Source organism: Sceloporus occidentalis, unplaced genomic scaffold (genome assembly GCF_023333645.1).
Source record: "Sceloporus occidentalis isolate IW3139 unplaced genomic scaffold, rSceOcc1.0.p SCAF_17, whole genome shotgun sequence".
Lineage (NCBI taxonomy): Eukaryota > Metazoa > Chordata > Lepidosauria > Squamata > Phrynosomatidae > Sceloporus > Sceloporus occidentalis.
In genome coordinates, this window is record NW_028316997.1 from 9,596,065 (window position 1) to 9,623,188 (window position 27,124).

The window sequence follows — 27,124 nt, forward strand, 5'->3', positions numbered from 1 at the left end:
GTTCAACATTATTGTAGTCTGTGCTAGTTTTACCTTGTGTAGAGGCAGATTTGTACTAGTCATTCACTTCAATTTTGAATATGAAAAAGAGCGTGACACAAACACAACAGTCCTGCAGGGAGTATTTAATATTATTTTATATTATTAAAAGGTCTTACATTCTCTATTTAACACTCTTTAGCTATGCCCATCTACCTTCATCATCTCAGCACCCTAACCCATGTAGCAGTCACAATGAAGAAATGGAGTGGGAGAATAATGCTTTGGAGTGGCAAATTTAAGCAATAGGTTGCTTATGAACAACAACAACATAAATAACATAATACATGTTGGTAAAGCGAGTAAAAATGGTCCTGCTGTTGCATCCATACTTTCTTTTGGGAGGTTTAGCATACAGGGCTTTTTTGCTCACGAGCAATATGTGAACATTTTATTCTTATCTTCTGTTCAGGGTCTGCCTCATTGGCCCCTGCTTGGCTTGATCTGTACCAGCACACAGCTTGCCCACCTCTATTATATGTTTATAATAAGCTAACATCAAGGATGACAAGTTTTAGGCATAACCCATTTTGTCCTACTGCACTCAAGACCGTCCAGTCGGATGACTTCTAGAAAAGGCATACGTTTAAGTAGATCTCGTAATTAACTGCAAACAATGTATCTAAAACATGTTGGCCAAAACAGTAAAAATGGAAAACTACTACATCTGCAAAATGATTTTGTACATCATTATGCCCGTTGGTTAAAAAGGAAAGAAAAACACATTCTGCAAATTAGTTAGGGAGACAGGAGAACTGTAGCTGCATGATCCCAGATACATTTATGTTATTATTTGCAAAATCTTTCAAAGGTTTTCTTTTTTTTTGTAGTAACCATTAGAAGATGTTCAAAGCTATTGCATGTACCTCCATATAATAAGGTATAATCTTTATTTTATCATGGTCTGGACTAATCAAGTTGCCTGACCTTACAAGAATGTAACACTGGAATCAAACGAGGTCTCTGCATTTGTTCCTTGATCTTGCAATTATTAGGGAAAAAACATTGTCCTTGTTATGTGAATGCTGCATTTATTATTATTATTTATTGTTTTATATAGCGCCATCAAATTCCGTAGCGCTGTATGTTTTAAGTGAATGGACCATGTAAAGCAAAGAAGAAATGCATATAACATAACATAAAACACACAGGACATCACAATATAACTGTATTTATAGAGAACTTTAATTGGTACGGCTGATATTTATAAATGCCAGTGCAGCTGCAAGTTTGTAAATTTAGTTCAAAGAGCAAAGATGTAGGGTGAAAAAGGAAAATCATAATGATAAAATGGAAGTCAGGCGTGGGAAGGTGCTGTCACCGTATTACTAATAACCAAATCATTTACTGTAGACATTTGATTACATTGCTCCACGTGCAGAAATGGTGCTATCTCAGGAATCTGGGAAAAATAATTCCTGGCAAGAGTGTGTCTGTGCTTGATCTTATGAATAAACATGGTACCATAAGCCTGGAAAGGAAAATGGATAGAGAAAATTATAACTTTGAAAATGTGTGTGTGTTCATATTTACTATTTGTTTATACTACTACTACTAATACTACAAAACAATCCAAGACAACACAATTATTTTATTTTAACATAGAGCATAAGTGTATGTCAAAACATGAGACCCAACACAGTGCTACAAAGACTCAGACCATAATAAGTTGTTGGTTTTGTCTTAGATTCAGGATAGCTTTATGCCTATCCCATGCATGTTTAAATAATGTATAAGCCTCTACAACTTATCATGGGGGCTGTTCCATTTATCCACCATACTCTTGGTAAAGTAAACTTCCTCACATTACATCTAATCTCAAAATTGTAAGCTTGTTTGAGCAGGGCCCTCCTCATCTGTTTATGTAAGTCAAATTGTTATGTTATATACTACTTGTTATGTCCTGTATATGAAACAATAAATAATAAACCTCTGAGTTTTGAGTTTTAGAGTGAGACCTCTTCTCCTTTAAGTCTTAGATTGTGACATTTCTTGTCCTTTAAAACAAACTTCCCTCGTCTACTGTGTAGACATTTCTATCACATTTCCGCTCCCTCTACAATATTTCAAGTGTAAGAGTGCTGTGTGTTGCTCTCCAAATCCAGCTGGTGACCATTTAGTGGCCACTGGCCTTAAAGTGTCAGGGCCACTATTCCTTCGCTGTTCAATCCTGCTTTAAAGCAGTTATAATCGGCACAGTGGATGGGCCAAATGGATCCCAGATTCTAATTTTTAAAGTTCTTCATAGTGGTTCCCCTACTTTCATTTCCAAATACATTCCTAACTGGTCTCTCCGTTCATCCGATGATCTTAGTCTGTCCTCTGCTCTGATTTCTAGTTCTCATCCAAGCTCACAAGAGTTGCATTTATATTCTGTTATGTCCTTCTCTGGTTTATCTGTCTCTCCCCTTGCCTTCAGTCCTTCAAAAATCCCCCAAGGCTCACTTCTTTACAGATCAGCTGACACATTAGCCCCCTTCTTCCCACCTACCTCTAGCTCACATTTCTTACTCTCCCTCCTGCCTTTGGACTGTACTCAATTCCAACAACATTATTTATTTGACTAGTGTGGTTGCTCCATATGTAAGAATGGCACTTTCACCTCTTATGCAATATACCCCAACTCTTCCTAGATTATAAGCTTTTTTGAGCAGGTCCCACCTTTTGTTTCTTTAAGTCAAACTGTTATGTTATGCACTACTTGTTGTGCCCTGTAGATCCACTGTACAGTGCTGCAGAATATGATGGCGCTTTATAAAATAATAATAATCTGCCATCAAATCTGCCAAAAATAGTCAAAACCCCATTTCTGACCTTTAAAATTATATCATATTATGAAGAATATGTTGCACCAACCAACTAGCATATGCTCAAGATTCTTCAGCTGTTGGCATTAAGTATTATTAAAGTTAATTTACATTTCTGGCATATTATGACATGCTCCCTATATTAATTAAAAAAATAACAAATTAACCAGCCCTGTGAATGTTTTTTTGCATTGTTTACAACCTTGAATCATACACTACATTTTCAGATTTACCACCGGTAAAGTCTTGCTGGATTTCTTTTTGGAGTGTATAGATAATTAGTATTCATTTGTTGATGCCAAATTCAATTGGAAAATTCCTAAGTGTAAAACTATTCAGGTTTGTATGTGTTCAAGCGGCGTAGAAACGTAGTTGCCGATGATTAAATAACAGTATATCAGCAAAACCCACTTGAAAATAAAATTAAATCACAGTGCCAAGGAGACTTAATTATTTCTGGTTTAAAAATGCAAATTGTTAATTTTGCAATGCCATCTAATGGTAGAAATGTGCATTTTACTTTACAATACCAGAAGACCTATTGTGTGTAGAGTAACCTAATTAAACGGACTGAGAGCCCAGTAGGAAATCGAATGTCCTTTGCTGTATGTAAATAAGCCATTTTGTGTATTGTATTGTATTATTACCTGCTCAGCATTGGAAAGTTTTAGGTGAGCAGCTGCTTCCTCTTTGTTAAGGAGAATACAGTTCCATGGAGACCATTCATAGTACTTGTCCCACCTGACCATTGCTAAATCGTAAATTTCATCACAGGCACTCAGTGCCGATTGAGCAGCCCATATATTCTCAACCAGGTACTGGAGGTCTTGTTGCTGCAAATAAAAAACAAAACTAATCATGGCTGACATTTTGTGTTCCATTCGAGGTCTTTTCTAAGGAACTAAAAAAAATTGCAAACATGCAATTTGTTACTTAATATCATTGTATATCATTTAGAGCAGGGGCGTCCAACATGCGGCCCGGGCAACCGATATTACGCGGGCCGCACCTCGAGCCCTGCTACTTACCTGTGGGAGGGTCTTCTGTACGGCATAGAGGAAACGGAACCTAGCAGAGTTCACGTGACATCACATGACTCTACTCCAGTCCTGCTTCCTCTGTGCAGTACCAGAGAAGGCAGAGGGAGGCCGCGCCCTCTGCTGAAGTCTGTGAGCGGCATCGAGGAGCTGCAGTGCAGGTAAGGGGGTGGGGAAGGTGTTTGAATGAGTATGCATGATTGAGGGAATGAATCTGTGAATGAATGAGTATATGAATGAATGAGTGTGTGTGATAGCATGGTGCTGGAACCTAGGCATGATGGGACTGTGATTGCTGTTAGCAATCACACTCCTATCATGCCAAGTCAGCCAGTACATGCTGAAACCTACCTAGCTGCCCCCCTTGTGTATTGATGCTGCCAGCAGTATGGGGTCTGCACGTCACTTACAGCCACCCTGTACCAGCATTTACTGGCTGACCTGGCATGATAGGAGTGTGATTGCTAACAGCAATCACAGTCCCATCATGCCTAGGTTCCAGCATTTACTGGTTGGATGTGTAAGTGCTGGAACCTAGGCATGATGGGACTTTGATTGCTGTTAGCAATCACACTCCTATCATGCCAAGTCAGCCAGTACATGCTGAAACCTAGCTAGCTGCCCCCCTTGTGTATTGATGCTGCCAGCAGTATGGGGTCTAAACATCACTTACAGCCACCCTGTACCAGCATGTACTGGCTGACTTGGCATGATAGGAGTGTTATTGCTAACAGCAATCACAGCAAGCTCAGTCCCATCATGCCTAGGTACCAGCATTTACTGGTTGCCTGGATATGATAGGAGTGTGATTGCTGTTAGCAATCACACTCCTATCATGCCAAGTCATATTGCTAATTTTTTTGTCCAATTGTGGTGTGTTACTTTTATTAAAAATGTGAGTTTTTATTATTATTTATAAAGGTGGGGGGTCATTTTTGGTTTTGGCTAAGTGAACTGTGAATGTTTTGGTCCAGAATTTTGGTGCATCCCTAGAATAAATAGAAATAGTATTTCATTTTTAATTATCCTGAATTTGTAGTCACAAACCTTTCTAGGCCCAGAAATCAGTGAGAGGAAAAGTAAAGGTTTTGTGTCATTTACTTTATTTTAATCTGCATATTTTATTAAAGGCCATATTTTCTCACAGTGAAAAATGAGTGTGGCCCTCGCACGTATACAATTCTGATGAAGTGGCCCACTGCAGAAAAAACTTGGACACCCCTGATTTAGAGGAATAGGCTCTTTAGGCCAGGACACATCCCCCCTTCCCCGGGAGGCTAGGACAATATTCATTGAATTTCTCTAGCTACATATAAGTGACAACCCTACATATTAAGTTATTCCTATTTAAGGCACACTATAGATCACATAATATAATGGTCCTAATTATTTATTTATACCAGTACCGGAATAAATCCTGGCACCCCAAGGCTAGTAGCTGTTGGATCACAATTCTGCAATGTGTGGCTGCCAGAATGGGTGCGGGTAATGATAAGTGGGAAGTGCTATTGGCCCACTACGAATTTCCATGTTGTGCACAATGGCCAGCCGGAGTCTGCTATACTGTATATATTATAATTAATAAAATACAGACATTTTCACAATCTCTTAAGTTTTCCATGTCCCTTTAAATAAAAGGGAAGATGCTCCATAAACATCTCATGACATTTGTGGAAACAATAGGTGATGTGTTGCCAGAACAGTCAGTGGGGCTCAACAGAGATATGTGCTTGCCTTCCACAGCTGGCTGACAGTTATACATTGTCACTGTTGGTGGTTCCACGTATGTGCTAATAGAATTCCGAGCCAGCACATCTCATGCATGGAAAATAGGTGGGAGTGAGTAAAAGGCAAATGCATATGGAGGGGAAACCACAAAAATTTAGATGGACCATGCAGCTATCATGTGCATTAAAGTCCATATGATGCCTTGAGTATCTCGGCTGGTAACAGATTCAGCATGGTTAATAGAAGTTTTTCTCAACTCTGACATAACCGAGTTCCTTACCTGCAGCAAAAAAGCAATTCTAGCCTCATCTCCATAGTCTGCCTCTGCTTTTTTGAGTTGCTTGAGTAAATTGTTATATTTTGAAAATTCTTCTCTCTTCCGAGCTTCGTTATCTAACTTAGAGCATTTGCGACATCTTCCCACCGTGCGTGCGCTGGCAGAAAGAGAAAACTCTGTAGAAGGCAGATAGTTCTTACAACTTGGACAGAAGTAGATGTTTTTGCGCAGAACTGTAAAATCTTGAGGAACCTTAAAAAAAATTATATTGATATTATTATTGATATCCATAATATATTCCCTTCATAGTATATTATCATGTTTTGAATAGGAAGCATTTTATTCTTTTTTTTACACAAAAAATGTAACAAAAATCATCTAACATCATTATGTAAAGTTACATCTTACCTCCTTTTTATTTGTTTATTTGCATCCCTAAGGTACATACATAAAAAAATATAATAAAGTATTTATAAAAGCTATACGTTATAAAGTTGAAAAGAGACTATCAGTTCACATCATTTAAGATATTTATCTGGGATGCTATACCTATACTAGTAACCTTTAAACAAGAGAGTGTTTAAAAAGCTGGGTGGTGCTGTCCTAAATCATCAATATTTTTGAACATAAAATGAAGAAAACAACCTCAAAGTGCCCAACCCCACATTAACTGTTAAAAAGAACAGACAGGAGCCTCAAACACCTTTGTGATGTTTGATAAATAATGATTCGATACTAATTGCAAAAGCAATCTTAAAAAAAGATGAGCACTTAATAGTGTAAAACATTATTGTATACATAAAAGACATGCTTACAGAATTTTTAGAATTTGGAAAAACCTGAAAACGCTTGAGCTATTACCTTCAGCAGCCTTGCGACTTCTGGGTTAAAAGTGGGTGTTTTTATGTACTGCAGAAAGTGCATTGATATCCTTTTCCTAAGACCATCGAGGTTGCAACCCTTAACCCCACGCATTAAGAGATCAACCTCTCTGTCAATCAGCTCAACAATTTCTTTGGTTAATTTGCAATCATGCTCCTAAAAGTAAGAAGGCCAGTTCAGTAATACATTTTTGGTTAAGGCTTTTAAAAGAAATCCAGGTGTAATATATGAATGGATAAAGAAATAAAAAAAATAAAATATATATATATATATTTAAAGGCTAACATGGTTTAAAGAGCAAAATAGCCCATATATATTAATACACTGCTTAAATAGAAAAAAGATCCATAATGAAGTAATAATAATTATGAAATGACCTTCACAGTGTGTTTAAGTGTCAAAAGCGCATCAAGCCTCTCATCACGGTTTAATTCTTTTGTGTTAATGGTTGTGTAGATGTCACGTAGCTCTCTGGCACGTATCGTATACTGAGTGTCCATCTCTGTAGTTTTTCCATCGAACGTTTTCCACCTCTTAGGTTCGCAACACTGAAAAACACATTCAGAAGGAAAAATGTTAAATATAAAAAGGATCCCAATATACAGATAGAAGAAAAACTAAACATGAGAGTAGATGTATTGGACTACTGCTTGAAAAAGAAAAAATATTGTACACAAATGTGAAATTGGAAAATGACGAGGCTTCTTTCGCAAAGCCCACATGAAACAGCAGGAGCGGTGATCTTGCCACATTATTTTCCTTGTTATTTTCATGGCGTGCAACATATGTATGTTCCGGTTTTCTTTTAAAATTATGATCAAAAGTGTTCAAGGTTTAGTGCGCAGTTCATCTAATTTGGAAACTTTAGACTGCTTGTATACAACACAAGTTTTACTGGAAATCTATATAAAAATATTTGTTAAAACTGAAAGTTGCTTCAGCGTTTGGGTTATATTAAAAACATTGAAGGGCATATGGTGGCTGGTATGTCCCTTTTAACATGTCACATTCCCCTTTTGCACTAAACGATTCGCTCACCTTGTCCAAAAGGAGTTGTATGGCTTTTTGTTGGCTTTCTTGGTCTGCATCTATCTTATGCCGACCAATTGAGGCGATAAGCTGTGTTTCCTGCTCTAGCAGTGCCGACAGAGCTGTTCTTCTTTCAGCACCACTGTATGTTTGGTTTATACGCTCTACTTCTTCCTTTCTCCACACTAAAGAAAAATAAAAGTTTTTAATCAGATATACACAATAAAATCGTATTTACCTTTTCTTAAAAAAAACCACAAAAAAAACCCATTCCTTTTCAGTTTAGCCAGTTCCTGCCTATTTCAATATGTCACACACACACACACATATATATATATATATATATATATATATATATATACACACACACACACACACACACACATAGATGGAATATAATGTAGCCAAGCAAATATTAATATATTTTTCATTTTGTTCATCAGCTGGGTATAAGTGGCAGCTAGTTCTTCTTCAAACAAAATTAAAAATACTTTAACATGCTTATTTTATCATTCTTCTCAATCTATGAGAAATGAAGAAAACATATAATAGCCTGTCGGTCTTATTTACTTCAGAAGCATTGATTGATATCATGGAATTAGCAGGATGGGAACACAGAAACATAGAATTTGATGTCAGATAAGAACCATTTGACCCGTCTGGTCACACCAAATATTGATGTGATTTAGATTTTTCTTCTGTTCACTCACTTTGTGAAATGGTACAAATTAACTATTATAACTATAATAAATGTAAACTATTAGCATTCTTACTTTACGGCATTTTTCACACCTGACTAAACCCTTTGCACCGTACTATATTATCCAGACTTATGCCAATTATTAAAAAAATACAACTATTACTAATACAACAATTAACACAATGCAAATTATCTTAATCTTTTAAATACCCAACAAAATTAAGGTACTTGACATGATTTTATTTTATAGTTTTTACCATTCCAACCACTAAAAAGCTGTGATAAATCTCCAGTTCACAAAAATATAAATTGGGTATGCCATGTTTAGTTACCTAAAATGACATCCTCAAAGGTACTGTAAGAGACCAGGGATGTATTGGAGTACTGAGCATCAAATAAATAAAATGGGAACACAACTAAATAAAAATGTTGTAATGAAAAAAGTACCCAACTCAAAAGTATTAGGGTAGTATATAAGGAAGTATTTTGGTTCTCCAAAGCATGAAATGTGTATGTGGGTATTACTGTACATAACATAGTTTCAGTACAGCAAAGCTGTACAATTTTTTTTTTTTGCCAGTTTATGATATTTTAAAAATATTTTAGTACTAAACATATTATTAACGAATACAGTTTTATTCTGAAAAAAACAATATGTAATTTGTGTTGGTACACTATAAATGTAATAAGGGAAATCATATGGTAAAATGTCAAAAATGCTCTGTTCTTTAGGGAATGAAAACCACTTGATCATAAAGGGGTTATTGTTAATGCAAAATCTTCTTGGTTTTCCTGGCTCTGTTTAAAGGAAGATGCAGAAAAAATATTGTAACACAGAGATGCACAATAATTGACATACTGACATTCCAGTGCATGATACAGAAGTTCAAAATCTTCCTTTGTTTTTGGATTCATTCGGCGCTCGTAATCTTTTCTCATTCTTTCTTCCTTCTCTCTCTTTTTCCTTAGTTCCTCTCTTTCTTCCCATTCTAATCTCAGTCTTTTCTCTTCTCTGAGTTGCTGTACCACTTTTCTAGCATGGAAACGCCGATAGTAAGTCTGTATCATTATGACCTTAATTACAAGAACATCATATATCAGGGCACAGTGCAGAAAAGCAGGAAATTGGTATTGCTACTGAAAAAAACACTGCAGCAGTGTATCTCCTAGAATAAATTGTGCACGATAAGGTAGCTGTAAAAGATTCTAACACATTTAACATCTCTTTTAACCCTAGTAATATGAAATGGACCATATATAATTATTGGTATAGGCAAGAGTCAAAGATATGTAATCATTGTTCATAAATAAATGATTATTAAGATATATTAATAGGTTTCAATAATAAGCTTCAGGGTTTCCTTGACCTTAAAATATGGAATGAAGGATTTGCTGAACAGGCATTCTATAGATAGGATAGAAGCTTGCTAATGCATGGTATAGTTGTAACTCTAAAAGGGCATTACAGTATGAATACAGCCACCACCTAAAATAGGGTTTCGACGTGTAAAGATCTTAGTGAGCATGTTTACCCAATTAGGTGAAGACCAATAGACTGACAAGACTGACATCATTATTCAAACCGTGTATATAAGTTAAGGCCTTGGAGAAGCATAGGAGGGGAGGTAGAGGGGAGATGTACTTGCCATCCACGGACTCTTCTCGTCCCAACACTCCCTCCCTCCATCCTCAGGAATGCATAGGACAGATGTCATGAACTAAATTCCTCTCCAAGGTTTTGTAAGACTTGTTTTATATTATTTTTGTTATCTACTTTTTATATTCTTCTTCTATTTTTTGTTCGTATTAAATGTTTTACCTTTGTTTGCATCTAAGTGACTCTGCCTATTTTTGACGCACATACATTTATATGTGAACCAATTATTTGAAGTTTGTATTGGCCGTATACATTTTATTACAGTAGCTGATGCTCATTTTTTGATTGAATTACAGTATACATAAAATGCTTTCCAAGTGCTGCTTGTGTATTTGACTACACATGTGACTTAAAATGTGATTGCATTTTTTTTATGATAATATATATATATATATATATACCGTATATTCCGGCGTATAAGACAACTTTTTAACCCCAGAAAATCTTCTTAAAAGTCAGGGGTCGTCTTATACGCCGGGTACTAAACGAGTACCGAATACTTACCCAGCGGAGAGTCCCACGAAGCCACAAATCTCTAGGGGAGGGGCGAGTGGAGAAGCCGCCTCCCCTGGGCCGGTCTTCAGGGCCACGCCGAGGTAGGTGCAAGATCGTGATCTCCCCAACTAGCCCTGATCAGCAGGGCTGGTTGGGGAGATCACGACCTCCCTCTAACTAGCCCGACATTAGGGAGCTCGAGGTCTGGCACTTCAGACCTAGGCTTCCCTGCTCCCTAATCACTACGCGCCGGCTATTGATGCCGAGCGCGGTGATGACATCATGTCCGGGCGCTCGGCATCAATTGCCGGCGCGTAGTGATGAGGGAGCAGTAAACAGAGATCTGACATGACAGACCTCGCGCTCCTACAACTGGATGGAAGAAAGAAGATAGAAGATGAGAAAGGTAAGAGATGGGGAGAAAGGGGTGTGAGTGCAGTGTATGTATGTTGATGTGAGAAGGTCAGTGTGTTTGTGTGTTTGTAAGCTGGTGTATATATATATATATATATATATACATACAAGTGTGTATATATACGGTATATACATGTGTGTGTGTATATATATATATATATATATACATGTGTGTGTATACATGTGTGTGTGTGTTTGTATATATACATGTGTGTGTGTGTGTGTGTGTGTATGTATATATACACATATGTGTGTGTGTATATATATATATATATACATGTGTGTGTGTCTGTATATATATATATATATATATATATATATGTATATATGTATATACCTGTGTGTGTAAAGGCAGGGGTGTGTGGTGAGGGCAGTGTATAAATGTGTATGTATTGACAGGCGTATGTGAGTATGTGTAGATATATATATATATATATATATATATATATGTGTGTGTGTGTGTGTGTAAGGGCAGTGTATGTATGTATATGTCTGTATAACAACCAGCCAATCACCGGTAAGGTACATCGCTTGCCGTGATTGGCTGGTTGTTGTACGCTGGGTAGAGGGGTAGTCTTATACGGCGAGTATAGTCCAAACTCTATATTTAAACTGGAAAAGTTGGGGGTCGTCTTATACGCCCAGTCGTCTTATACGCCGGAATATACGGTATATAAAAATAGATATTTTTGTAAATGTTTTATACTCTACTTATCTTTTATACTAGCTCGTAACACGTATCTTCAGTATGGTCACCTTATCATTTACTCAATAGGCGTTATATTTAAAGAAAAACTCTGGTACAAAGTGATAAGTGGGGCAATCACCATAGCAACCAATGGAATATCTTCCTACCTCCACTATAAATCACCTTTATAAATGAGACCCTTTGTATTATCAAACAGATATTACTGATAAGATAAATCATGGATGGCCTATAAAAGCAGACAGGAGTAGGGGGCTGTGGTGGTCTGTGATTATAAGCCACTCCTGGGAGTTTTTCCTTTGCAATTTTATTTTAATTACATATGAAATCACAACGCTATACACAATAAAAAACAACAACATGTGGGCACCATTTTCCATGTCGATATGTTTTGCGCCATTTAGGTAGGCATGTCTCTTGGCTGAATGTTACCATCCATTCCCTTAATTTGATGGTTTTCAACAGAGGAAAATCGAGAAAAAGTTATCAAAGTGAATAATTTGTAAAGACAATAACACACATTTCCAAATGTATGAATTTAAAACTTAAATACAATATTTTTAACGGTAATGTCCGGTAAAGTGTTTGTTAATGTAGCTGTATTTCTAAAATATATCTGTAGTAAATCATCTTCTGTATGAATTACTTAAATCACTAGCGCCACTATATTTGTAAAATCCATATCTACCCTGAAAAAAAACTAGAACAAAACATGATTGGTAAAAGAAGGTTAGTTCAACTTACTGCTTTTAGTCTCAGAGCATGAAACTCATCCGCTGTAATGTATCTTCCTGGTTGCAACAATTTATCGGTTAAATTGGCAACATAACACCCAATTTTGGTCATTTGTGTAGACACTGTATTCCTTGACTGTTGTGACTTGTTCTTTTCGAATACAGTCTAAAAAGTCAAGATATAGGGGTACAGGTATTATACCAAAAATAATTTATTTTTATCAAAAGCTAACTGACATATCAAAGATACATTATTATTATTATTATTATCTTTTATTTATATAGCGCCAACAATTTACGCAGTGCTCACTTAGTTCTTCCTTTACCCTGTTCCTGCAGACAGCTAGTGACCTTCTAAATTGTCGAAATATCACTTATTAACTTATCTCCATAATAGTAATATTAATAATACCGAAAAAAGTTTGATGATCATGCCTCAAAACCATCGTGACATTACTTAATAGAGGCAGCTAGTAAGAGTAGCTAGTAAGAGTTACTGATCAAATTAGGAAAATGTCCACCTAGTTTTATCCATTTGCTAAAGCATTGTTTAAGTTTAAACAATATTTATAGAATTAATATTCAGGGAGTAATATATTTGGATATTATTCCCCATAAACACTGAATAGATTTTTTGTAAAGGACAAAATACCTGTGTTTCCCTGCAGAACACAACAGTTCCTCTATCTGGCCTCTTTTTTGGTACAGTTTGTGTGCCTGCGTGATGAAATACCACTCCGGTCACTTTATGCCGATATCCACCCAGATATGGTTTGCGGTAGTTGAGCCTTTCTATTTCGACCACCAGATCCTGGTATGTTTCCTCGCCTTAACAAATGCAGTAGGTCCAAAGGAAGGATTAAACCATATAATTCACAGACTAAATAAAAGAAATGCTACTGTATAACACATGCTTCAGATGCGTTTAGTTATTATTAGTTATATTTAATATGTAATATACAAACTGATTTTTAACAATATAATGTAAAGTCATAAGTGGAGGCATGAGAGTCATGCCTGTCACCAATGAATAGGAATAGTTGCCACACTCTTGTTCCTACAGATCTTTAGATGTAGCAACATTCAAATAAATGGAGTCTATGGGAAAGTCTACAAAATGAATTGCCCTTCTGAAAGGATTTTATCATTACTTATTTCAAGCCATATAATCTTTTTAAACTAATTTAAAATGCATGGCAGTGATAAATTACCCATCAGTTAGTCATTAATAGGATTTCTAATGTTCTATGTTCTCAGTAAAATCACTATGTTGCTTCTAAAGCATGGTGCACATAAACCATCAGCTTTACAGCATCTGTACACATATCTGCACAGAGTCTGATGCACAAACGCATATATATATATATATATATATATATATATATATATATATGATTTCTGTTCAAATGTCAGCCTGAAAGTTTTAATGCAGAAATGAAGATATCTGTGTTTAATTTAATTTAATGCTGAGTGTGGGGGCTCAATGCCTGTCTTGGCAGGAATGAAGGTGCACAACTTGGAGATAAGTAGGAAAGCCAAAGTGCTTCCTCCACCTTTTATTGGGTCCTCATATGTGAGGAACTGGGGAGCATGTTGGGTAGGCTTGTGCTTGTCCTGTACTATGTAACGCACTCAACCCTGGATGTAAATGGAAAAGAAAATTGGTGTCGTTTAAGGTTATGGCCCTCAAGCTATCTAAGATCTAGATATCTGAGTCTGTATGAAAACATAACTCTGGGTTAATTTGTGATCCCTAAAAATATACTACTACTAGATTTTGGCAATACCTGTCTGCACTCTGACAGTTATAACATCTGGCATGCTGTATTCCTGCTGAAGTTTTACAGCTTTCATCGGATAAGTTGCAGGATCCAATGACAGCATCTCCAGTTGAATCGTCCCATGAGGAATGACTCCAAGATCCACCAAGGTCTCCTGGTCTTGCACAACACGTCCTAAATATCAATCACATAATTGAATGAGGGTACATGGCATATTTATTATTCTAAAAAGACAGACAATACTTCAACCACTCTAACTGCACTTCTGAAATGAATGTCTCCGTTTTCTTATTTGGACTGATATGAAGACATATTTACATCCAAATCAACTCCTTCCCAGTAATCCCCTCAGCACACTTCTGCATCTACACATTAAATTATTGTGTGTCATTATACAATCAGATACATATTTTACTGTCTTTATTTTATAAATAATTCTACAAAATATTTGGCATGGTCTTCTATAACAGGATATGAGCCATGGTAATGAGAGAAAGAGGTAATGTCTTGAATATTATTATTATTAGTAGCATTATTATTATTACTACTACTTATTGTTTTATTTGGCGCCATCATATTCCACATGTCATAACAAGTAGTAAATACCATAACAACTCTTCTTACAGAAACAAGAGCTAAGGAGCTTACAACCTAGAAGATGTACAATTTGAATGTGATAGGGTGAGCATTACAGTGAAACATATGTAGCTTTGCATTTATTTCCTCCAAGTGTCAATCACATACCTTCAAACATTATCTGAATGACAGTTTCAGGGATTTTCATCTGAGTTGCAAAGTAGTTTTTAAGGTTTTCTACAGAATATCCAATAGAGAATGCCAAGGTAACCACTTGACCACCGGGAACCAGCATGACCTTAACTAAAATAAATACAGTTTTATTATATGAGATATACATATACATATTTGTTTACCATGATAAACAATCGTGTATATGATTCATTCCCTTTGACTGCATAACTGTTCCTACCTATATTAGGAACTCTGATCTGTCAGTCTGCACTACATATGCACATGACACAGATATATTGTTTTGTCTATATTAGCTCCAAATTACACATTATTTATAGTATTTTTCAGCAAATAATTCCTGGACATAAATCGAGCCTAGTCAGTATTATAATGACAAGATGATAAGAATTATTTGCTTCCACCAGATAGTAAAAAGTTATTTATAGAGATGAATTATCATAACACATAGGTTATATTAATATGCAGGAAATATAAATGGGTTAACTGTAAAATGCAGGGTTTGGGAAGATGGATGGAATCACTCATTGAAAGTTAAGGCATCTGTTAATAGCATACCTGTGGCGGTAGAATTGGACACTTCTAAAGACGTGTTTATTTCAGGCTGACTTTTAGGTATAACATCTTCATCTGGGGTACATCTGATTTGTTCTGGAAATGTATTATCCTCTTGTCTTAAATTCAGGGACTCGTCTGCTTTTTCTTGAACAAACTGTGTCTCCTCTTCTTCACTTTCTAGTAGCTGTGTCCCAGAGTCTTGGTCAGTTTGCTGCTCTATTTGCTTGGAGATGATCTCGGCTACAGTGTGCTGGTCAGCTGGCGTTACTTCCAGCTCTAATATTAATTGAGGTTGTTCTTGCTCACAGGAGACGCTATGTAGTTTCTGTGGGGTTGATTCACCCCCATGACCTGGTACTTCGTCTGGTTCAGCTGTAGGATCCATCAAAGGTTGTCCTTCCGAGTTATCATATTGCTGTTCAGCCCAAAGATCTGACTGTTGAGTCATACCTTGTTCTCCTGCATCAAATGTCGTTTGCTGTTCTTGTTCCGCCAACACCAAGTCAGTATGCGCGTCCTGTCCAGCAGTATTGGACTCTGGTCTATTGTGATCTGCAGCTGACATGTCATCATCCGTCTGCTGTGATACAGCTATACTTTGAGAAGTTGCTCCAGCTGTAGGTTCCATCTTCATTTAAATGTTAGCTCTTTAAAAGAGAAGTAATTTGATTTAATTATAGTATTGGGAGCATAACACATACATAATCAAGACATATTATCTAAACACTAAAATACATATTAAGCACCAAATACATATTATTTAAGCACTAAAATAAAAAATGGTTTATAAACAGCATGGAGATCCCCTTCCAAAGGTTTTCGATAGGACTGGCATGCAGACTTTCAAATTAATCTTATGGGATGCCAACCTACCCACTGTCTATATAATGAGGATGTGAAGCCCTATGTTAAAAACAACTAAAAAGTTAGTAATCTATCCATACAAAATGTGGTTCATATGAAGATTGAGTGTGCAGCAATGTGAAAAATATGGAACAGGAACGTTTAGTTTGTTTCCATGTTATTGTCCCACAATTACAACACCTCCAAAATCTATTGGTCCTACTTATATGAAAATACTAATAACCCTGATTGCCTTACACGTAACATGCACTTTTATTCCCATATAAAAAGTTGCCTTCTCCTTATCAACCAGAAAATGCCCAGCAGAAAAATGAGTGGTTTTGTGGTCAATATATTTGTATATATCACATCATTTTATATATATATATATATATATATATATATATATATATATATATATATATTGATCGTTCATAATATAGCCCCCTACTTCAGCTAGCTACTTTCTGAGGTCATGACCCTAGCAACCGACGGTGCGTTATACACTCCTAACTCCTTGCACCAGTGATGTGTTGTTCGTACTTTAATTTCTAGTCCAAGGTCTCGTATAACTCGTATTGTCATATAAAGACTTGAGCAGTCTTTTTTTGTCAAGACGATCTTTCTTACTAAAGCGTCCGATGTTGTCCCGTACCAAAAAGTCTTGTTCTGCAACGCACCTCCTTTGTAGACACTGAACGCGCTCGCCGTGGTTAGTGGCTCAATGCTGGGTATCTTGTGACGCTGATTGAATCGTTTTATCCCCTTGAATAGGGTCTCGGTTTTCACGATTTTCACCGGCCGCCGGTGTCCTCCTACCATCCACAGTACCTGCGAGTTTTGTTGTCGGTGTCATCACCAAGGCAGCGGGCAGGCGCGCGCACCACTGGAAGGAGGTGTTTACGTGTCTCCAAGACAACCCGGAATCTAATAACTATACAGTTAATTATAACATTTTAATTACTTGGAGTGAGGGGTGTGCTCATCTTAAAGAATGATTCTATGTCTATGAAATTAGCATGTGTTTCATTAGTGTGTTTAAGCGTGATGCTTTGATACAGCTGTCCTGAAAGCTTTGCTTGCCTGAAGTTGTTTTCGATAACCAGTACTGTATGAGTGATCTCGTACAGCTCTACAGAGATCTGTGACAACGGAGGAAAGTCCTTCATGGTCATCATGAAACGGACTTAAAGAAGTATATGTTTCTGATATCAACTCTTTGGGGCTTATTCAAGGGAAAGTTGGCAGGAGAGTCCTGGTTTTAACTCTCTGGCTTCACTTTTCATGATGAAGGACAAATTCTAGCAGGTTTCTCCATTGTGAAGAGGTTAGCTGACCTTGTATGATGTGTGTATGAGAAGACTTGGAGAAAAGTTGTTGATTTAATGATGTACTATACAACATGACATACTAAGGCTGATGCAGGGTACCTAGGCGCCTGTACTGTCACATAGTGTGCGTTAGGGTGGCAGAAGCTTGCACGGTAAAGATGTAAGATTGGAGGGACATGGAGAGAGAACGGTATCAACTGCAAGGATAATAGACTTGTGTTTTCGGATTTGTCTGAATTTGAATGAAATTTGCCAATTTCTTATGCTGTCTCCCTACCTTCTCCACCGACCGCTTCCATGTCCCTGTCTCTTCTTCTGCAGCACCCTTATTCCTTCTTTATCCGCTTCTCACTGGTATCAGCTCTGTTAACCTCTTTGTACCAAAGGTTATTAGTACCTTAAAAACAATACTTCTTTTGCCACTTTGTACCATGTGTTGATTTAATCAAGATTCCCCCTTTTCCAAGTTTGATGCACCCCATAGAAACATGCAAAAAGTAATAATTGTAAGTGGTAGTATGTAAAAACCTATGCTCCTATAAAAAAAATTGCTGTTTTGCTTTGAATTTCACTCTCCGCTTGGCCTTGTATCTGCCATTCCACCTTCTCACTCACCTTCTCCAGCCATTGCTTGTCTCCTCTGATCTCTCTGTGAAGCTGCAGAGACCATACTAACTGGAGAAATGGGAGTGGAAGTAAGCGTGTGTAGTGTACACAGTGCCTGCAATAGAAGATGCCCTAAATTATCATTATAATCCTTGTTTGTCTGTACAGCTTTACTTACAAGCACAGGAATGATTATTGTAATTTGCATATTAATTACATTCCGTTATAAAAATTACCCAAGATGTATTCGTTTGATAACATTTGTTATCTTGCCCATAAAGTTTATGGTACAATGGAAAGAAGTGCCTACCTGGTGGCAAAGTGTCCCTGGAATTTTCCCTTTTTTGTAGAGGCATAAAAAATCTATTTTACAGCAGATAAAATCCATTTGGCCCATCTGGGTTACCTGTTTTATCTCCTGTGAAGGCTCAAACATTAATCTGTGCTTGATCTTGTCTTAGATTCAGGAGCCATATGCCTATGCCATGCATGTTTAAATTCATCTGCAACTGATGCTGGGAAGCTGTTCCACCTATCCACCACTCGCTTAGTAAAGTAGATCTTCCTGACATTGAGTAAAACTTAATTACGTTAATAAAAGTAAAAATACCAGGGCTTTAAGTTAATAGTTTTGAAATTTTAGTATGTGCTACTGCTGTGGGAGGAGCACAAGATTCCCCAAAAACAACAAACATCGTCTTGAAAAGAAAACTAATGCTGCCTTAAAATAACAGCGGTCAAAGTACAGGATGAAGCCTTGATCACAGGGAAACACGTTGGGCTTAATGGTTTACACTTTATATATGTTATACATTACTCCCTGTTTAATCACTTGGGTTAATTTAGGATTTGTTCTACTCTTTAGGAGCCCCTGTAGAACGCAATTTTTACATGCAGAGCTAGAGCAATGGGATGTACTGTTTTGTTTTTTTTCTTAAAACATTTTTTTTTTTTCTGTAGTTATTGGTGGACGATGGATATTTATTTAAACATGTTATTATGCCAGTGGGTGTTTTGCCACTTAGCTCACGTAATTGTTTATTTTTGAAAATTTTATTATTTTAGTGGTTATTTTTTTTTTAATCTTTTTTACTTTTTCCACTTGTGGGTAGAGGGAGAAACATTATTTATCACTCTCTTCTGTATGATCCCCCTGCACTGATGATACTGTGATCCCCAACCAAGTCTCCATAGACTTGCATCAAAGATTGCAATGTGTGTGATTGGCCAGTAGGGAGCAGCAATTGAACATCCAAGCTGTGACATCCCTGGAAGGGAATGTCCAATCCTGTGTTACCACGGATCGGTCAGCAGGAAGCCTGCAATGTCAAAAGACAGCCTGATCTCCCGTGTTGCAGGAGGGAGATGTCATTGCAAGTCAGGATGTATCAGTACGTCGCAATACGTCTATCAGGGACTGAAGGTGTTAAGGCAAGGTTTATTATTTTTGGGGGAATATTGTGCTACCAACACAGCAGTAGCGCAGACTAATATTTCATTCTAGTAGCTTGAGATCCGCAGAACCCCTGACATTTTTTTACTTTTATTTAATGTAAGAAAGAGTTACTTAATGTAAGGAGGTGGTGGATATGTGAAATAACCTCCCAGCAGAAGTAGCTGCACAAATAGTAGAAATAGAATAAAATGTATCGCGCTAATAGGAAATACGATTTTATCGATGTGCATCCTTTCTTCAACAGAACACAATCCGGAGGCCACCCTTTTAGCAGATATGATTCACACTTTTGAATTTTGAGATTATATATATTGTAAATATACACCATAAAAGTCACTTTTTTATTATTTTCTTTTGATGACATTGTACACATATTTACAGGAAATAGGAGTATTAAATAGGCCACTTCCACTGATTAGCTGGAGGTTCTTCAATTAATGGTTCCCAAGGCTTCCATTCCACCATTTTTCTTGCCAGATACAATTCATTTTCAGCCTGTTAAAAGAATTGAACATCAGTTATACAGCAAATAATAATGCAAATTATAGTTTTTATTATATCTAATTTAACATAATGAATACCCTAGGGAAGTTCAAATGATGGTATTTTAGACCCTTGGTTTGGTAAACCCTTTCCATAAAATCCTAGTGTGGGTTTGCGGTGTCACTGAATGCCTCACTATGGGGGCATTCCAGTGACACCATTTACACTTAGGAGGCGCTCTTTTAAATCAGGCGGCAACTGCCATATAAGCGGCAGATTTTCTTACCCTGGAGAGGAGCCAAATAGGGCTCCTGCCGCATATTTTGGTGTTGCTGGATGCTTTGACATCAAGGCATTACAGCACCACTGTTTAAGCAAAAAGTTACCCAAGCTGATTTTTAAAGCAATTATGTGCAATGCATGTCATCAGTCATTATGGGGTTAATCTATCTAAAGTTTTCAAATAAGAAAGGTAAAGCTTCTTTTATATGTTTTCACTAAACAAATATTGGGAAAACAAAGGTTTCTTTTTTTTTACCTGCACAATGACTTCTTCTATTTGGCCACAATTAATTTTATCCTCCAGTTTCTGAACATCTGGCTCCTGGAATGTACACAGTGGTTATAATATAAATGTAAAAAAATTAGAGGCACTTGAAAATCAGAGGAATGTACAGAACATTGCCAGGTAACACTCTAAACAGAATTTTTAAACAAGTCAATCACAATGTGAACAAACAGCTGTACTGTGTCAGTCCTGGAAGTAGGTATGCAAATTTGGTAGAGACAATAACTTGATTGGCTAACTAGATTGCATGTTTTAAGACTACTCAGGTGTCTTCTCAAGGCATACCCAATCAGTCTTAAAAACAGTCACACTAAGAATTACTACCAGAAACAAGAGAGTCTTATCTGAAAGTGTTGCCTAAGGATGCTGCTTGTAGCCTGCTCCTGTACATCTTCTCTGGGAACAGCTATTGCAGGACATTTCTTGAAACAAGTGTGTAAAGAAAGTTATCTGATGTTTCCACCTGTGATGTAGCTTCTTGGGGGGTAACATACAGCAGACAGAGCATTTAAAAATGCACTGTACTATTCAACAGCATAAGGTGTCACACATTTATCGCAAGTTAAAGGGACACCCAAGGCTTTATGTGCACATGACAGCTGTGTTGTCCCTTTGCACATGCATGGGGTGTAGAATATGCATAAAAGTGCTACATTAACCGATTAGGTGAAATAGAATCTTTGAGACATAAGGCTTAATTTACGAACGTAATTGTGCAAGGGGTGAGGTTTCAAATAACTCAAAGTACTGTGGAAAAGATAATTCTACTACTGTGTCGTGTGCTGTGCAGTGCTGCTCATTGTGCTTCAATAAACGTTGTGCAGACTTGATGCTGCCAATGTTTTTAGTATTGTTTTTTTGGTTCAAACACCACAGTGAGCCAATGTCATCTTCACAGATGTTTATAAGCGTCAGACCTCTTTCTGGCAACGCTACGAAGTCTCTTCCGACATAGACCTTCATTAGTGTCTTGCTGGGTGATTCAGACTGAACCATTCTATTGTTTACCACAAGCAGCACGATAAAGAGTGATGATGTTTGTCCGATACATTGGTTCAAAGTAACAGTCAGAAGTCATATGGATGGCTAATAAGCACCTGAGTTTTTTTTTTTTCTTCTCCAAAAAAGGATAAAGCACACTATTTCTGAAAATATGCTTAATCTGATACTAGCAATAAAAATAAATGGCGTTTCCCTTTAATGATTTTTTGGATTCAGATAGCACAATCATATTATGCAGCGCTGTACAAGGGGTATACAGGTCATAACATATCAATTTGTGAAGTGTCAACCTTAACAAGGTTTCTCTTGCACAGAGGTCTGAGCTGGCTCTGAAAGATGCGTAGTCCCATCAATGAAAACAAGTCAAGAAACGCTAGCTATTACCCTCTCGCAGGGGAAGCTTGCCAGGATTCTTTTCCTTCAGATGCCAGTTAGTGCCATCAAAAATACTGTACAATTAGTTGCAATATACACGTATATAAATTCTATATTCATGTCTATATGTAAGCTAATGCTTGGACTGGTAAATTCCTTTAATTTAGTTAAATTATTAGGAACTACTTACTGTATGGACAGCATTTACCCTCTCATTGATGATCTGCTCGGTGTATTTTCTGTATGCTGCATCCCTAGGAATGGTCTGCAGCGTAGCAAGAATCTTTGAATATAATATCCTTAGACGCTGGGGGGAAAAAAATTGGTTGAAATATTTTAGAACAAAGCAGAAAATGCTCCTACGTGTATAGTGTGCTAATGACAGTAGTTGCTGAATAGACAAAGGTGCTAAATTAGGGAAGGAAAATAACTTTTTTTTCTGAAAACCAAAACAGTTGTCAAAATGTTGCAATAACTTTTAAGTTACTTATTATAGATCAAACAACAATTGGTTTACATGGTTCAGATCACGCAGTTCCAACAAGATGTCACCAAAATACAACATGCTATAATAACGTACCTACTGTGTTCTTTGTCCGAAAATGTCATGGCTAGTCTGATATTCAAAATTGGCTAGTCCAATTTTAAAATTCATATGAATACAAACTGTTGAATTTAGAAATGGAATTAGCTATGGCAAAAAGAAGAACTCCCTGTCATGTTAATAGGATTTTCTGCCTCCCGCAAAAACCAAGGAGATTCCCTGTTAAGCAGAACTGAAAAAGGTCTATAGAGAAATTAGAAGCAAGCTTCAGTAAAGAGCCAATAAGGGGGAGGTATCCATAAATAAAAGCAGAAAAAATGTGTTAAAGAATTAAGACTTTCAGTATTTACAAAATATGAAATTAGAACAGTCAACATACCTCATGGGGATTTTGGGATACAGCAAGTCCAACCAAACCAGTGGTCTGTTAAAAAACAAACAAAAAACAAACAAAAAAAAAAGCATAAAAAAATACATTAATTAATATACAAAGACACGACAGAGAAAGCATAACAAACAAAAAATGTTCCATGTATTCTATATACATACACATCATACAAAATGTTAATAAAACAATTACATATTACACTTGTGCAAATAGACTAAAAATAGGACAAAATTTCTTGCCCTTTCAGTTCCAACGCTTTTTACATTTAGAAAAATGCCTGTGGTCACTGTTGCCACTGCAGCTGCAGAAGTGACTTATGTTGGGGGGCATGGAGATGAGGGGGATGATTGTGATTCAATATGTGGAGATATTAAGGGATTAAAACACACATTTTGGTGTTTGGGGATAATGATTGTGGTGGAGGAAGGGAATGAATTATGCTGTGGGGGGTATGATGGTCAAGTGCAGCTCTTTACTTAGACATACAAGCTATTACAACATATACACACCCTCTCACTCTTAAACCTCACACATACATACCTAACACCGTACACGGACATAAACACTCTCTTAAAACCTTACACATTCATGCATACATAACACCGTACACGGACATACACGCCACTTCGACAGAAACATTGGTTCTTATTTGTTGTCGAATTATTTCAGTCCATCTAGTCTGCCCGCTTTCCTGATGTAAGGATTTCAAAGCTGCATGAGTCTCCACCACCTTCTGTTGGTAGACTGTTCCATTTATCCACTACCCTCCCAGTAAAGTAGAACTTCCTTACTTTACATCTAAGCCTGTAGTACATACACACTTACACAAATATATACACAAACCCAGACCCTTTATACACCTCCACACTGCCTAACACCATACACTTGCACACACAGCCATCATAAGCGTATACATACACACAGCCATTCTGACCAGTCGACATTAATATGCATTAATGTGCATTTGATGTCTGCAGAACCTGTACATACAGTATCTGGCAGGAAGTTTGTATCAGAAGACATAGGAATTCTCAACCCGCACACTTATGTGGTATATTACAGTTTTCGTTTGCAGGGACGTGTTTAGAACTGCCAATAGAATACCCAGATGCTTAAAAGAATAACAAATATTTAATGGCTATAAACTGACATTAAGGCAACCCTTAGGAATAAATACACAGCTATCAAAGCCAGTATCTTAGACATATATTCCTCAACAAACAGGGGCATGTTTTGTTGCTAAAAGGCAGTTGCACAGCTTCTCAACTACCAGCCGTTCTGTGCTGTCAAATACATGCATACGTTTATAATAGAGACAAGTCATTCCAATTATATAACCACTTCAATTCTACGGCGTTATTAGAATTTTAATACGAATTGAAGAGTCATAACCGCCATGATAATATACATAAAAATATATTTAAAAAAAAAAAAAAAAAAATCCCCCCTCAGCACTAGCTTGTCTATGCGTATTTTCAGTGACCTCCGCTTTCTCACCTTCTTCAGTAAGCCGGCCATGTTTCCACCGCGGTGCATTAAGGGTAAACGCGTTTTGTTGAAGTAAGCCGCAGACATCAATAATAGACACAGGAGAGGTCGAACCTAAAATCAGTCATGAACGTCAGGGCGCTCGAAATAATCGTTTTAGAAATTCGTTCTGGCACAGGCAGGAGCAATCTGTAGCCGAGAAGTCGTGCGCGTCCTAGTCGACTCGAGTACGTGATGCTGCGAAGAGAGGCGGGAGCTGATTCTTCACTAATTAATTCGTGATTACAGAAATTGTGTAGAAATTACCTTTGTGTTCATGTCCCCTTTTATGGTATCGCAAAGTTAAATTTAAATCCAATTCATTATAATGTAGTATTTATAAAAAGTTTTGGATTCTGGTGATATAACTGTGACTTGTTCGTTATAAAATGGTAGACACCGTTTAACATAGTCTTGCATGCAAAGTTGCATTAGTTATAAAAATATCACATGTTCCGAAAGCTATTAGAAGTGCAATGCTGTGCAAAAAAATTAAGAAAATAAAGGATTTAAAAAATCATGGCACGTCATGATGTGTAGAAAACTATCTCTAGACACTCATCAGAACTCTGGGCTCCCCCTGCAGGTTTAATACAAGTAATGCATTCAACCATGCAAGCCAATGGAGCAAAGTTTACTAATCCCAATGGGAAATACAAAATAAATAAAAAAATCCAGAATAACGCAATTCAAATAAATTATAAATTGATTTGCATTTTATTCAGTGAAAGTATTTGATCCCCTATCGATCAACAAGATGTCTGGCTCCCAGGTGTATTTTATAAAGGTAACAAGCTGCGATTAGGAGCACTCTCTTAACCCCTTCACAACAAAGCGTGTATGGGGCCACGATGCACCAGATTGGTGACAAAGCCCGTTACCCCGATCACCTCTGAAGAGCAACTGCAAAGGCCATCAGTGAATGGCATTGCTGCCATTCACAAGATGGTGGCGCCAACTGTCACACGTCTCGAGCTCCCCCAGCATATTGAATGCAAGTACTGCATTCAACATTGCAAATCAATGGAACCCAGCTCACTAATCACAATGTGATTACTAAAATTAAAAAAAAGTCACAAAAAGTCTATATATATATATATATACATATATACAAAAAGGTTTTTTATGAGCAAGTCCTACAATTAGCGCTATATCTTCACAAAACTTGTTACATGGAAAGAGTTAAAATATTGGCATTTTAAATGCCCATGGGTGCCTAGTTTAAAAAAATGTATGATTTGATGGGGTAAATCAAATTGGCTGGCTGCAAAGATGTCCCAAATATGGGACATGGGCACAGACTGAGCAGAAGTCCAAATGCCAAAAAATAAATACCTCACAAAGGTGGCCTTTTACCTCCCATCAAAGGCTCGGGAGGCCTGGACACCTGAGCAGACAGCAGCAGTGCCCCACGATCGATTTTATGTCACTGGTCCTGTGAGAACACTTTGGCATAAAGTACCTGGTAGTGGTCATAAAGTGGTTAAAGGGAACACTCTAGCCATCTTATGCTCTTTAATGATATGATAGCTGTGTGGCTCTTTTAATTTTTTCTGGGGTGTTTTGCAAATATGCATTTGTCCCTTTCTCCACCTTCAGCTATTTTTAGTGAAGGAGATATTTTTTGGCCAGACATCTCCCAGTACGTCATATACTTACCACACGTGACCTCCAGCACTGACTCAGCTAACACTGGTATAGGTGTGTTCTGACTCCGGAGTGTATGTGTGTTAAGCATTCTAATGATTTAAATGGAAGCACTTCCCTTGAACCCGGCTTAAAATCACTCAAGGGAGCCGGAGGTCTGTTAAAGACCTCCGATATCGCTCCCTTGCGATCTGCGCGGCAACAGCTGCTGTGCGCCGGGATTTGTTGTCAGATCCCGGCGCACAACACTGAAGCCGCGCCCACTGAACCGGAAGAAGACAGAAGAACTGAAGAAGAGGAAGAAAAGAAGCTGTAAGGAGAAAAGAGGAAAGGTAGGAAAGCATTCAGTGAGTGAGAGTGGATTGGTATGTGTGTGGATTGGTATGTGTGGATTAGTATATGTGTGGATTGGTATGTGTGTGGATTGGTATGTGTGTGGATTGGTATATGTGTGGATTGGTGTATGTGTGGATTGGTATGTGTGTGGATTGGTATGTGTGGATTGGTATATATGTGGATTGGTATGTGTGGATTGGTATGTGTGGATTAGTATATGTGTGGATTGGTATGTGTGGATTAGTATATGTGTGGATTGGTATATGTCTGGATTGGTGTGTGTGGATTGGTATGTGTGGATTGGTATATATGTGGATTGGTATGTGTGGATTGGTATTTGTGGATTAGTATATGTGTGGATTGGTATGTGTGGATTGGTATGTGTGGATTAGTATATGTGTGGATT

The 27,124-nt window shown here is 37.3% G+C and overlaps 2 protein-coding genes across 5 annotated transcripts; both read right to left on the bottom strand.

Annotated features, from left to right (window-relative positions):
• Positions 1–1,336: 1,336 nt before the first annotated feature.
• On the bottom strand, positions 1,337–16,240 carry IQUB (IQ motif and ubiquitin domain containing). The gene is made up of 12 exons (XM_089482001.1): positions 15,613–16,240; positions 15,031–15,165; positions 14,293–14,460; positions 13,158–13,333; positions 12,516–12,671; positions 9,363–9,573; positions 7,809–7,984; positions 7,148–7,318; positions 6,750–6,926; positions 5,892–6,140; positions 3,494–3,679; positions 1,337–1,510 (listed from the first exon to the last, which is right to left on the bottom strand). Exons 1-12 carry the CDS (start codon positions 16,238–16,240, stop codon positions 1,337–1,339), a joined length of 2,607 nt encoding a protein of 868 aa, XP_089338127.1.
• Positions 16,241–20,241: 4,001 nt separating this feature from the next.
• Positions 20,242–24,726, bottom strand: NDUFA5 (NADH:ubiquinone oxidoreductase subunit A5). 4 transcript variants are annotated; one of them, XM_089482160.1, is made up of 5 exons: positions 24,706–24,726; positions 23,200–23,244; positions 22,467–22,583; positions 20,870–20,935; positions 20,242–20,343 (listed from the first exon to the last, which is right to left on the bottom strand). In XM_089482160.1, the coding sequence occupies exons 1-5, from the start codon at positions 24,724–24,726 to the stop codon at positions 20,242–20,244; spliced, it is 351 nt and encodes a 116-aa protein (XP_089338286.1). The 4 variants fall into 4 exon arrangements, with proteins under 4 accessions (XP_089338286.1, XP_089338288.1, XP_089338289.1 ...); XM_089482162.1 differs by having other exon boundaries at positions 20,870–20,928; positions 22,460–22,583; XM_089482163.1 differs by lacking the exon at positions 23,200–23,244.
• Between the last annotated feature and the right edge of the window lie 2,398 nt (positions 24,727–27,124).